This window comes from Rhincodon typus, chromosome 2 (assembly GCF_021869965.1).
Source record: "Rhincodon typus isolate 14 chromosome 2, sRhiTyp1.1, whole genome shotgun sequence".
Classification (NCBI taxonomy): Eukaryota; Metazoa; Chordata; class Chondrichthyes; order Orectolobiformes; family Rhincodontidae; genus Rhincodon; species Rhincodon typus.
Window position 1 is genome coordinate 8,195,441 of NC_063333.1, and position 13,214 is coordinate 8,208,654.

Consider the following 13,214-nt stretch of genomic DNA (forward strand, 5'->3'; position numbering starts at 1 on the left):
GGTGGGGATAGCGGTGGAGATAGCGGTGGAGATAGCGGTGGAGATAGCGGTGGGGATAGCGGTGGGGATGGCGGTGGTGATGGCGGTGGGGATGGCGGTGGGGATGGCGGTGGGGTTAGCGGTGGGGATGGCGGTGGAGATGGCGGTGGAGATGGTGGTGGAGATAGTGGTGGGGATAGCGGTGGGGATGGCGGTGGAGATGTAGATGCTAATGATGGTGGTATAAGTGGAGGTGGACGTGAAAATGGAGGTGAGTTAAACTCTTGAAGCACAGCAGTCCTTGTGGTGCTTCACGTGTAAAGGAGCTTGGTTAAACCATACACCTGGAGTTGTGTGTGCAGATTTAGTCTCTTTACCTCAGGAAAGATATTACTGCCACAGAGAGAATGCAACAAAGGTTCACCAGACTTGTTCCTGGGATGACAGGCCTATCCTACAAAGAGTAATTGGGCAAACTGGGCCAGTCTCGGAGAATGAGAGGTGATCTCATTGAAACCGACACAATACTTAATGCATAGACAGGGTAGGTGCAGGTTAGAGGTTTCCCCTGTTTGGGGAATCTAGAACCAAGGGACACAATTTCAAAATAAGGGACAATCCATTTAGGACCAAGATAACGCAAGTTCCTTTCTCACAAAGAGAGCTGTAGATGTTCAATTTTTGAGTATGTTTAAGTTAGATATTGATTGCAATCTGATGACCGATGGCATACAGGGTTATGGGGTTGGGGTGGGTAAAATGCATTGATGTGTTCAATCAGCCAAAATTGTGCTGAATGGTAGGTCAGACTTCATGGGCTCAATGGCCTACTCCTGCTCGTGTGTGCTATGGTGGGGAAGTTGCTCACTGAGTTACACAAAGATGGGATTTTGACCCAACGGTTAGAATGCGATGGCCCTTATCTGATCACATTGAGATGGTGTGTGAGTTGGTTGGGAAATTGAAGGTCATATTGTTGTCTTTCTTAAGTAGTTGAAGTTGAGGTTTTGAAAGGTGTTACTGGTGGAGAATTGCTGAGTTGGGTCCTGTGTACATGTCAATGGAGAGTGCAGGAGGGTATGCCAGGAGCAGTACCAGGCATACCTGAAGATGAGGTATCAACCTGGTGAAGCCACCAAACAGGAATACTTGCATGCCAAACAGCGAAAGCAGCAAGTGATAAAGCTAAACGATCCCACAACCAACGGATCAGATCTAAGCTCTGCAGTCCTGCCACATCCAGCTATGAATGATGGTGGGCAATTAAACAACTCACTGGGGGAGGATGCTCCACAAATATCCCCATCCTCAATGATGGAAGAGCCCAGCACATCAGTGCAAAATATAACGCTGAAGCTTTCGCAGCAATCTTCAGCCAGAAGTGCCAAGTGGATGATCCATCTTGGCCTCCTCCAGTAGTCCCCAGCATCACAGATACCAGTCTTCAGCCAATTCGATTCACTCCACGTGATATCAAGAAACAGTTGGAGACACTGGATACTGCAAAGGCTATGGGCCCTGACAACATTCCTGCAATAGTACTGAAGACTTGTGCTCCAGAACTTGCCGCTCCCCTAGCCAAGCTGTTCCAGTACAGTTACAACACTGGTATCTATCCGGCAATGTGGAAAATTGCCCAGGTATGTCCTGTACACAAAAAGCAGGACAAATCCAACCCGGCCAATTACCGCCCCATCAGTCTCCTCTTGATCATCAGTAAAGTGATGGAAGGTGTCAGCAACAGTGCTATCAAACAGCATCTGCTCAGAAATAACCTGCTCAGTGATGCCCAGTTTGGGTTCCTCCAGGGCCACTCAACTCCTGATCTCATTACAGCCTTGGTTAAAACAAGGACAGAATAGCTGAATTCCAGAGGTGAGGTGACAGTGACAGCCCTTGATATCAAGGCTACATTCGACCGAGTGTGGCATCAAGAACATTGAACATAGAACAGTACAGCACAGAACAGACCCTTCGGCCCACAATATTGTGCTGAACTTTTACCCTAATCCTAAGGTCTATCTAATCTCCACCCCTACCTTATACTATCATCCATACGCCTATCTAATAGACGCTTAAATGCCCCTAATGAGGCCGACTCCACTACCCTCTCTGGCAATGCATTCCACGCCCTGACCACTCTCTGAGTAAAGAACCTACCTCTGAAGTCTCCCCGATATCTACCTCCTTTCACTTTAAAACTATGCCCCCTCGTAATACCTACCTCCACCCTTGGAAAATGTCTCTGGCTGTCCACTCTATCTATACCTCTGATCAATTTGTACACCTCTATCAAGTCACCTCTCATCCTTCGTCGTTCTAAAGAGAAAAGCCCTAGCTCTCTCAACCTTTCCTCGTAAGACCTTCCCTCCATTCCAGGCAACATCCTGGTAAATCGCCTCTGCACCTTTTCCAACGCTTCCACATCTTTCCTGTAATGAGGCGACCAGAACTGGACACAATACTCCAGATGAGGCCAAACCAGGGTTTTGTATAGCTGGAGCATAACTTCACAGCTCTTGAACTCAATCCCTCTATTAATGAAAGCTAACACACCATACGCCTTCTTAACAACTCTATCCACCTGGGTGGCAGCTCTCAGGGAACTGTGGACATGAACCCCAAGATCCCTCTGCTCCTCCACACTGCCAAGAATCTTTCCATTAACCCTGTATTCTGCTTTCAAGTTTGTCCTTCCAAAATGAATCACCTCACACTTTTCAGGGTTAAACGCCATCTGCCACTTCTCAGCCCAGCTCTGCATCCTATCAATGTCCCTTTGTAACCGAGAACAGCCCTCCGCACTGTCCACAATGCCACCCACCGTCGTATCGTCCACGAACTTGCTAATCCACCCTTCCACTCCTTCATCCAAATCATTTACAAAAATCACAAATAGAAGAGGACCCAGAACAGATCCTTGTGGTACACCGCTCGTAACTGAGCACATGTTGAATATTTTCCATCCACTACCACCCTTTGTCTTCTAAGGGTCAGTCAATTCTGAATCCAATCTGCCACATTTCCCCCTATCCCATGTCTCCTTACCTTCTGCATGAGCCTACCATCAGGAACCTTATCAAACGCCTTACTTAAATCCATGTATACCACATCCACTGCTCTACCTTCATCCACGTGTTTGGTCACCTCTTCAAAGAATTCAATAAGGTTTGTGAGGCATGATCTACTCCTCACAAATCCATGCTGACTATCACAAATCAAACTGTACCTTTCCAAGTGATCATAAATCTTATCTCTCAGGGCCCTTTCCAATAATTTGCCCACCATTGATGTAAGACTAACTGGCCTGTAATTTCCGGGGTTATCCCTATTCCCTTTTTTGAACAAGGGAATGACGTTTGCCTCTCTCCAATCTTCCGGCACTATACCCGTGGACAGTGAGGACGAACAGATCATCGCCAAAAGCCCTGCGACCTCGTCCCTCGCTTCCCATAGAATCATTGGATAAATTCCATCAGGCCTGGGGGACTTATGTATCTTCAACTTCCTCAGAATTCCTAGCACACCTTCCTTACTAACATCGACCTCCTCCAGCCGACCAGCCTGTTTCACACTGTCCTCCTCTACAACTAGGTCCCTCTGAGTTGTGAATACCAAAGAAAAGTATTCATTAAGGACCTCTCCTATCTCTTTAGGCTCCGGGCACAAATTCGCTTTACAATCTTTGATCGGCCCTACCCTTTCTCTAGTCATTCTCTTATTCCTCACGTACGTGTAAAAAGGCTTGGAGTTTTCCTTGATCCTATCTGCCAAGGTTTTCTCATGCCCCCTTATAGCTCTCCTAAGCTCTTTCTTCAGCTCCTTCCTGCATAACTTGTATCCCTCTGGAGCCTTTTCCGTTCCTTGTTTCCTAAATCTTACATAAGCATCCTACTTCCTCTTAACCAGACGTTCGACCTCTCTTGAGAACCAAGGCTCCCTCACTTGACCGCATCTTCCCTGCCTGCTAGGGACAAACATATCGAGCACACACAGTATGCATTCCTTAAACAATCTCCACATTTCAATAGTGCTCTTCCCTGACAGCATCTGTTCCCAATTTATGTTACCCAGTTCTTGCCTAACAGAATTGTAATTATCCTTCCCCCAATTATAAACCTGACCCTGCTGTATGTACCTATCCTTTTCCATGACTATTGTGAAAGTAACAGAGTTATGATCACTACTGCCAAAATGCTCTCCTACCAACAGCTCCTACCAGTTCATTGCCAAGCACCAAATCCAAAGTGGCCTCTCCTCGTGTTGGTCTATCTACATACTGTGTCAGGAATCCTTCCTGAACGCACTGGACAAAATCCACTCCATCTAAACTATTACAACTAAAAAGTTTCCAATCAATATTTGGAAAGTTGAAGTCACCCATGACTACAACCCTGTGACTTCTGCACCTTTCCAGTATCTGCCTCCCAATCCACTCCTCTACTTCTCTGGAACTATTACGGGGTCTGTAAAAAACCCCCAACAAAGTTTCTGCTCCTTTCTTGTTCCTGACCTCAACCCAAACTGACTCTGTAGACATATCATTCTCGAACTGCCTTTCAGTAGCTGCTATATTAGCCCTGACTAGCAATGCCACTCCCCCGCCTCCTTTCTCCACTCTCCCTATTTCTTTAAAAGCATCTAAATCCCGGAACTTCCAACAACCATTCCTCTCCCTGAGTTACCCAAGTTTCTGTAATGGCCACAACATCGTAGTTCCAAGTACCGACCCATGCTCTAAGTTCATCCGCCTTATTTCTGATACTTCTAGCATTGAAGTGTACACCCCTCAAACCATCTCTGTGTCCACAATTACACTCCATTGACCGCATTTCTTTATAAACAACCTCACTCCCTGTTGTGTCTGTGGGAAGGCTGAATACCTCATCCTCTGAATTATAAATCCGGTTCCCCACCCCCTGCCAATCTACTTTAAACCATCCCGTATAGCTCGAGCAAACCTCCCTCCCAGGATATTTGTGCCCTTCCTGTTCAGGTGCAACCCGTCCTTACTGTACAGGTCCCACCTTCCCCAGAATGTGCTCTAATTATCCACATAATGGAAGCCCTCCCTCCTACACCAGCCCTGTAGCCATGTGTTTAGCTGCACTCTCTCCCTATTTCTTACCTTGTTATCACGTGGCACTGTTAGTAATCCAGAAATAACTACCCTGTTTGTCCTGGGCTTCAGGTTCCAACCTAACTCCCTGTACTCGTTTCTCATATTCTCAGTCCTTTTCCTACCTATGTCATTGGTACCGATGTGTACCACGACTGCTGGTTGCTCACCCTCCCCCTTAAGGATGTTGAAGACACAATCCGAGATATCACGGACCCTGGCACCCGGGAGGCAACATACCATCCATTCATCTCGTTCGCATCCACAGAACCATCTGTCTGTGCCTCTTACTATCGAATCCCTCACTACAATTGCTCTCCTATTCTCCCCACTTCCCTTCTGTGCCACAGGGTCAGGCTCAGTGCCAGAGACCTGTCCACCATGGCCTTCCCCTGGTGGGTCCCCCACGACACTATCCAAAATGGTATACTTATTATTGAGGGGAATGGCCACGGGGGATCCCTGCACTGTCTGCCTATCCCCTTTCCCCTTCCTGACAGTCACCAGCTACCTTTTTCCTGTACCTTGGGTGTGACCACCTCCCTATAACTCCTCTCTATCACCCCCTCAGCCTCCTGAATGATCCGGAGTTCATCCAGCTCCAGCTCCAGTTCCTTAACACGGTTTTTGAGGAGCTGGTGTTGGGTGCACTTCTCGCAGGTGAAGTCAGAGGGGACACCAGCAGTGACCCTGACCTCCCACATCCTGCAAGAGGAGCATGCAACTGTCCAAGCTTCCATTCCCTCTACTCTAGATTTCCAGAAGAATTTTTTAAAAGAGCCTTACCTTACCGACCCTCCACACAGTCTTTTTTTTTTGGTTAGAGGAGGAGGATGGGTGGGAGACGCTACACGTGTAGTGTTTCGGGTTTAGCCAATGCCCGAATATATCAGTTCCCTACTGGCTCGCGTTCTCTCCACACACCCGCCACTGAAAACAAGAAGGCCGCTGCTGCACGAGATAAGTTTTTATACTAGAGAAAAAAAACAACCTTACCTTCCCGTTGGCACTCTGGCTTACAATGCTGCCGCTGGAAACAAGAGCCCGAGCAAACCTGGAATCAATGGGTATCGGGGGGCAAACTCTCTGGTCGTTGGAGTCATACCTGACACATAGGAAGATGGTCTTGGTTGTTGGAGGTCAATCATCTCAGCTCCAGGACATCTCTGCAGGAGTTCCTCAGGGTAGTGTCCTAGGCCCAACCATCTTCAGCTGCTTCATCAATGACCTTCCCTCCATCATAAGGTCAGAAGTGGGGACGCTCGCCAATGATTGTACAATGTTCAGCACGATTCGTGACTCCTCAGGTACTGAAGCAGTCCATGTTCAAATGCAACAAGATCTGGACAATATCCAGACTTGGGCTGACAAATGGCAAGTGACAAATGCCAGGCTATGACCATCACCAATAAGGGTCAATCTAACCACCATCCCTTGACATTCAATGGTGTTAACCATCACTGAATCCCCCACTATCATCATCCTGGGGGTTACCATTGACCAGAAACTGACTGGACTCACCACATAAACACAGCGGCTACAAGAGCAGGCCAGAAGCTGGGAATACTGTGGGAGTAACTCACCTTCTGACTCCCCAAAGCCTGTCCACCATCTACAAGGCACAAGTCAGGAGTGTGATGGAATACTCCCCACTTGCCTGGATGGTTGCAGCCCCAACAACACTCAAGAAGTTTGACACCATCCAGGACAAAGCAGCCGTTTGATTGGCACCACATCCACAAGAACCCACTCCCTCCACCACCGACGCTCAGTAGCAGCAGTGTGTACCAGCTACAAGATGCACTGCAGAAACTCACCAAAGATCCTCAGACAGCACCTTCCAAACCCACGACCACTTCCATCTAGAAGGACAAGGGCAGCAGATACAAGGGAACACCACCCCCTGCAAGTTCCCCTCCAAGTCACTCACCATCCTGACCTGGAAATATATCGCCGTTCCTTCACAGTTGCTGGGTCAAAATCCTGGAATTCCCTCCCTAAGGACATCGTGGGTCAACCCACAGCAGGAGGACTGCAGCGGTTCAAGAAGGCAGCTCACCCCCACCTTCTCAAGGGGCAACTAGGGATGGGCAAGAAATGCTGGCCCAGTTGGCGATGGAGTAAAAGAGATATGGAGCTCCAAGATGCCAGTTCTCCTCTGACCAGGGCCTCCTGTGCTTTCTGCGATTTTTATTGTCTTGTCATTGACCGGGTCTTGGCTGTTTGGGCCCTGACCTCTGGAATTTCCTCCCAATACCACCCTGCCTCCCTGCCTGCTGTCGTGGATGGGAGAGCTGTAGTAACCCATGAGCTAACGGAAAGTTTCACCCACAACACAGCCACTCGGTGACTCAAAGAGAAGTCTTATGCAGTCCTAAAGGTTTATACTCGGTGCCAGTTATGTCTGCTTCCTGCCATCGGTACAATGGAACCTGCACATGTTGCTGAGATGTAAAAGCCTTATCAGGTATGTGCCTCTTCTATTGGGATTTATTTGTGGTTCATTTTTCACCATAATCTCCTCAAGAGCTGCTCGACTGGCTGAGGTTTGGTTTCAGCACTCCAGGCCTCATTGTCATGATGTCAACAACTTCCCCCTTTAAGATGCTCCTTCAAACGGTATCCATGATCCTAATATCTCTTCATGTGTCCTGGTATCACATGAACCGGTTTTGGACTCTGATGAAGGTGTGATCTTCTGGATGTTTCTGATATTGCTGAGATGGTGTTGGAGAGAGCGATGGTTTGAGGTGCTGATCAAGAGGAGGTGGATGGTTTCAATGTCCCTATGACCTCCCCCATTTTTAACCTGTAATAACACTATTTTTACCTGGTCTCCTTTTCTCTTTTGCAGGATCTGTACTATGTATCCGTGAAAGCTCTCTACACTGTGGGTTACAGCACCTCCCTGGTTTCTCTAGCAATTGCAATGATTATACTCTGTCGCTTTCGGTAAGTCAATGATTAAAAAAGGACCTCTTACCCCTTTCTCTAACTCAAGGTGTGTGGACCCCAGGTAGGACCATGAACTCTGAAGCAACAATGGACACTGTGCAGATCCGACCAAATTATAACAGCTGTTTCCCCCATCCTACATCCCAACACTGCTCACACAGTACTCATGGGCAACTTTCAACCCCAAAATATCGTCACTGAAAAGCTTTTGTATGCAGAGGTTAGGTGGGGAGGCAATGGCCTAGTGGTATCATCGCTGGACTATTAATCCAGAGACCCAGATAACATTCTGGGGACCTGGGTTCAAATCCTGCCATGGCAGATGGTGCAATTTGAATTCAATAAATGCCTAGAATTAGGAGTCTAATGGTGACCATGAATCCATTGTCAGTTGTCAGGAAAAACCCATCTGGTTCATTAATGTCCTTTAGGGAAGGAAACTGCCATCCTTACCTGGTCTGGCCTACATGTGACTCCAGACCCACAGCAATGGAGTTGACTCTGAACTGCCCTCTGGGCAATTAGGGATGAGCAAGGAATCCAGCCTGTTTAGCAACACCTTCATCCCATGAATGAATAAAAAAAAACATCTGCATGAAAAAGTTGCCCATGAGGTCCCTTTTAAATCTTTCCCCTCTCACCTTAAACTTATACCCTCTAGTTTTAGACTCCCCCACCCTGGGGAAAAGACCTTGTCTATTCACCCTATCCATGCCTCTCATGATTTTATAAACCTCTATAGGGTCACCCCTCAGCTTCTGATGCTCCAGGGAAAATAGCTCCAGCCTATTCAACCTCTCCCTATACTCCAACCCTGGCAACATTCTTGTAAATCCTTCCTGAACCCTTTCAAGTTTAATAATGTCCTTCCTATAGCAGGGAGACCAGAATACAATATTCCAAAAGTGGCCTAACCAATGTCCTGTACAGCGACAACATGACCTCCCAACTCCTGTACTCAATGCACTGATCAATAAACATTTGCATACCAAACGCTTTCTTCACTATCCTGTCTACCTGCGAGTCCACTTTCAAGGAACTATGAACCTGCACCCTAAGGTCTCTTTGTTCAATAACACTCCCCAGGACCTTACCATTAAGTGTATAAGTCCTGCCCTGATTTAGCCAATATTGTTCCTTTGTTTAAGGGCAGTAGGGATAACTGAGGACATTAAAGGCCGGTGAGCCTGACATCAATGTTGGGGAAATTATTGGAGAAGATTCTTAGGGATAAGATTTGCTAGCATTTGGAAGGGAATGTATTTATTCAGGATAGTCAGCATGGCTTTATGTGGGCAGGTCTTGCCTAACAAATTTGTTTGGGACTTTGAGGAAGTGACAAAGGTTATTTGTGGAGGGTAGGACAGTGGATATCGTCTACATGGGTTTTATGAAAGCATTTGACAAGGTCTGTCATGGAGAGCTGGTCCAAAAGATTAAGTCACATGGGATCCATGGTGAGGTGGTAAGTTGCATACAACATTGGCTTGGTCACAGAAATAAGAGCTGCCAATGTTGGAGTCAGAGAAAACACAGTGTGGAGCTAGAGGAACACAGCAGGCCAGGCAGCTCCGAAACGACAGCTTTCCTGCTCCTCTGATGCTGCCTGGCCTGCTGTGTTCCTCCATCTCCACACTGTGTTATCCTGTACTTATGGACGGGAGCTTTTGTAACCAGTGGTGTTCTGCAAGGATCCGTGATGGGACCTCTGTTGTTTACAATTAATATAAATGATTTGGATGAAAATATAGGAGTTCTGCTTAGTAAGCTCGCAGATGACATGAAAATCGATGGAGTTGTGGGCAGTGAGGAGGTTTGTCAAAGGATACAACAGGAAGGTTGGGCAGACAAATGGTAAAGGCATTTTAATCTCGACACATGTGAGGTGATGCATTTTTGGAGGTCAAATGTAAGAGGAAGGTATAGAGTAAATGGCAGGACCCTTAGGAACATTGACATACAGAGGGATCGTTGTGTGGAAGTCTGTAGCTCCCTGAGAGTGGCAACAGCAGTAGATAAGGTGGTAACGAAGGCATATGGCATGCTGCCTTCCTGGGTCTGTATAGTGAGTATAAAAGTTGGTAAGTCATATTGCAGCTACATAAGACTTTAGTTAGGCCATATTTGGAGTATTCTGTGTGGTTCTACTTGCCATTCTGCAGGAATGTGGAGTCTTTGGAGAGGGTGCAAAAGAGGATAACCAGAATATTTCAGAGATAGGAACTGCAGATGCTGGAGAATCTGAGATAACAAGGTGTAGAGCTGGATGAACACAGCAGGCCAAGCAGCATCAGAGGAGCAGGAAGGCTGACGTTTCGGGCCTAGACCCTTCTTCAGAAATGGGAGATTATTTACAGGAGATATGTGAGGAAAGTTTTTTTACACAGAGGGTGGTAGGTGCCTGGAATGTGCTGCCAGGGGGAGGTGGTAGAAGCAGATAAAATAGCAGCGTTAAAGACACATTTAGACAGACAGGGAGAGAATTGAGGGATGTGGACAATGTGTAGGGAAATGGCATCGCGTTCGGCACAGACACGATGGGCCATTTCTGAAGAAGGGTCTAGGCCCGAAACGTCAGCCTTCCTGCTCCTCTGATGCTGCTTGGCCTGCTGTGTTCATCCAGCTATACAACTTGTTATCTCTTTAACCAGAATATTTGCCTGGTTTGGAGTGTATTAGTTATACAGAGAGGTTGGACAAACTTGGGTTGTTTTCACTGGAGCATCAGAGGCTGAGGGGTAACCTGAAGTATATAAAATTATGAGAAGCTGGGATAGGATGGATATTCAGAGTCTTTTTTTTCCCAGGGTGGAAATGTCAAATACGAGGGGGCATAGGTTTAAGGTGAGAGAGCTAAGTTTACAGGAGATATGTGAGGAAAGTTTTTTTACACAGAGGGTGGTAGGTGCCTGGAATGTGCTGCCAGGGGGAGGTGGTAGAAGCAGATAAAATAGCAGCGTTAAAGACACATGTAGACAGACAGGGAGGGAATTGAGGGATGTGGACAATGTGTAGGGAAATGGGATTAGTGCAGAATGGCATCGCGGTCGACACAGACACGATGGGCCAAAGGGCCTATTCCCGTGCTGTACTATTCTGTGTCCTATGTTCTTTCTCCTTACTCCCCAGTGCAGGCTCCATCATGCTCAGGGAAGTTCCAGGTTTCATATCTGAGGGCCTCAGTGGGTCCACACCCGGAGTATTGTGTGCGGTTTTGGTCTTTCTCCCGAAGAAAAGATATATTCACCACAGAGGGAGTGCAGCAGAGGTTAATTGGCCCATACTGAGGTGGGGGGGTGGTGAATATTTCTTCACTCAGTGGGGAGTGAATCAGTGGAATCCTCTTCCACAGAAGGATGTGGAGGCCAAGCCACTGAATATGTTCAACAAAGAGGTAGATACATTTTTTCAGATATTAAAGGCATCAAGGGGGATGAGGAGAACATGCCATTGAGATAGACAATCAGCCATGGTTGTATTTAATGGCATGGCAGGCTTGAAGGGCTGAATGGCCTACTCCTGCTGCTAGTTTCCATGTGTCATTTACATGGGTCACTGCTGTGACAGAGCAGCACTCCCTCAATGCTGAACAGAGTTTGAAGTGGAGTTGGAATAGTACTGTTCCTCAGGTTCGAAGTGCCAACACTACCCCTCCCCAGAGAGGCGGTAAGGAACCAGAACTCCCCGTCCCTCAGCCCCTAACCCTGCGATATTCTCCCCTGCACGTATCCAATTCCTCTCGGATCGTTGCGTTCACATCGTTCACCCTCTCACAGGACCCAGGCTGAGAATCTCTGTGTTTTGGAACAAATATGATTGGATTTGCAAAGTGATTAACGTGGAGGAGCAAAGGTTTCTGCCAATGGCAGAAGTGCCCTCTTCTGGTGGGTATTGTAGCCCAGTCGTTGTCCCAAATTGCCCCATTGGCTTGTAAATGGATCGAAATGATAAGTTGGACTTGCATTTCCAGGTTTAGGTTTTGTGAATTTGCTATTTGCTTTGTTACTTTGGGTGATCCTGTGTAATTAAACCAGCCGTGAGGATATAACTGGTTATTTTATAACATGAATACAGAGACACGAAGGGCAGGTGTTTGAGATTCACTGTCGAGATACACTGTCCTTCGTCGCTGTTATAGGATAACATGGTGTGGAGCTGGGGGAAACACAGCAGGCCAGGCAGCATCAGAAAAGTAGGAAAGCTGACGTTTCGGGTCAGGACCCTTCTTCAGAAATGTTGCCCTCCTTTCAGTCAGGCACAGTCTGCGATGGGGGCTGGGTCTGAGTGGAGCTCTGAGCTTTGCGAGGTTTGCTTTTACCTGAAAGAGTTGCTGTTCCGTGCAGTTGCTGCTCCTGAAGGTGGTTTGACATCCGTGGTGCCACCCAACCCGTGTTAGCTACCCCCCCGCGCCCCCCGCCGAGGCTCTGGCCCTCCCAGCACGGATGGCAGATTCACACCCCACTCCTGCTCTGTGCTGCTACCCAGTCTCACTCGAAACAGCTCCACGGGGGCTGCTATCCCATCACCGAGTCCCCCCTTTATTTACACGTGGAGAGTCCTTGACACTGACCCAGCTCCCTCAGAGCCAGCTTTCAGAGTGAGCAGAACCTCTGACACTCCAGTTTCTATCTGTCAGCCAGGGCTCCCTGATTGGACCAGGTTAACAGCCCCAATCAGGGAACTCATATTCTATGGGTCTGATCTCGTTACAATCCCTGCAGTCACTGTCTCTGGGGGATTGATAAGGGAGCTAGTAACCACCTCGTTTCACAGCTCTCCCTAACCCTTCAGTGACCATCCCCCTTCTCTCTGCACCCACTGTCACATGAGCTTGTGTTTTTTGATGGAGGGGGAGGCTGTCAATTCCACCTACTTCCCCACGCAACAGACCCTCCTCCCGCTGTAGAGCTCCTTCACTAACTGCCCTCAGTCCATGGGGAGGTGAAGGTGGTCACACTCAGGCTCCCTCGACCCCTGGGGCAGAAGGTCAGGGGTCAGAGGGGCATGTAGCTGCTAGGGCAGGAAGCTCAGAGTGACCTGCTCCATTCTCAGGGGCTTGGTTATAGGGCATGATCCTTCAGTGGATTTGAATCCCCCTCCAAACCCCCCACAGTGTAACCTCCAAAACCCTCCCAACTGTGTAACCTCCAAACCCCCCCCC

General features: G+C 47.9%; 1 protein-coding gene across 1 annotated transcript in view; it reads left to right on the forward strand.

The window, feature by feature from the left end:
• Nucleotides 1-13,214, forward strand: part of LOC109924457 (pituitary adenylate cyclase-activating polypeptide type I receptor-like) — a 178,429-nt gene that overhangs the window by 17,404 nt on the left and 147,811 nt on the right. The window contains exon 4 of the mRNA XM_048618233.1: nucleotides 7,953-8,050. Within this exon, the coding sequence (XP_048474190.1) occupies nucleotides 7,953-8,050 (98 nt within the window). The remainder of the gene's footprint in view (nucleotides 1-7,952; nucleotides 8,051-13,214) is intronic.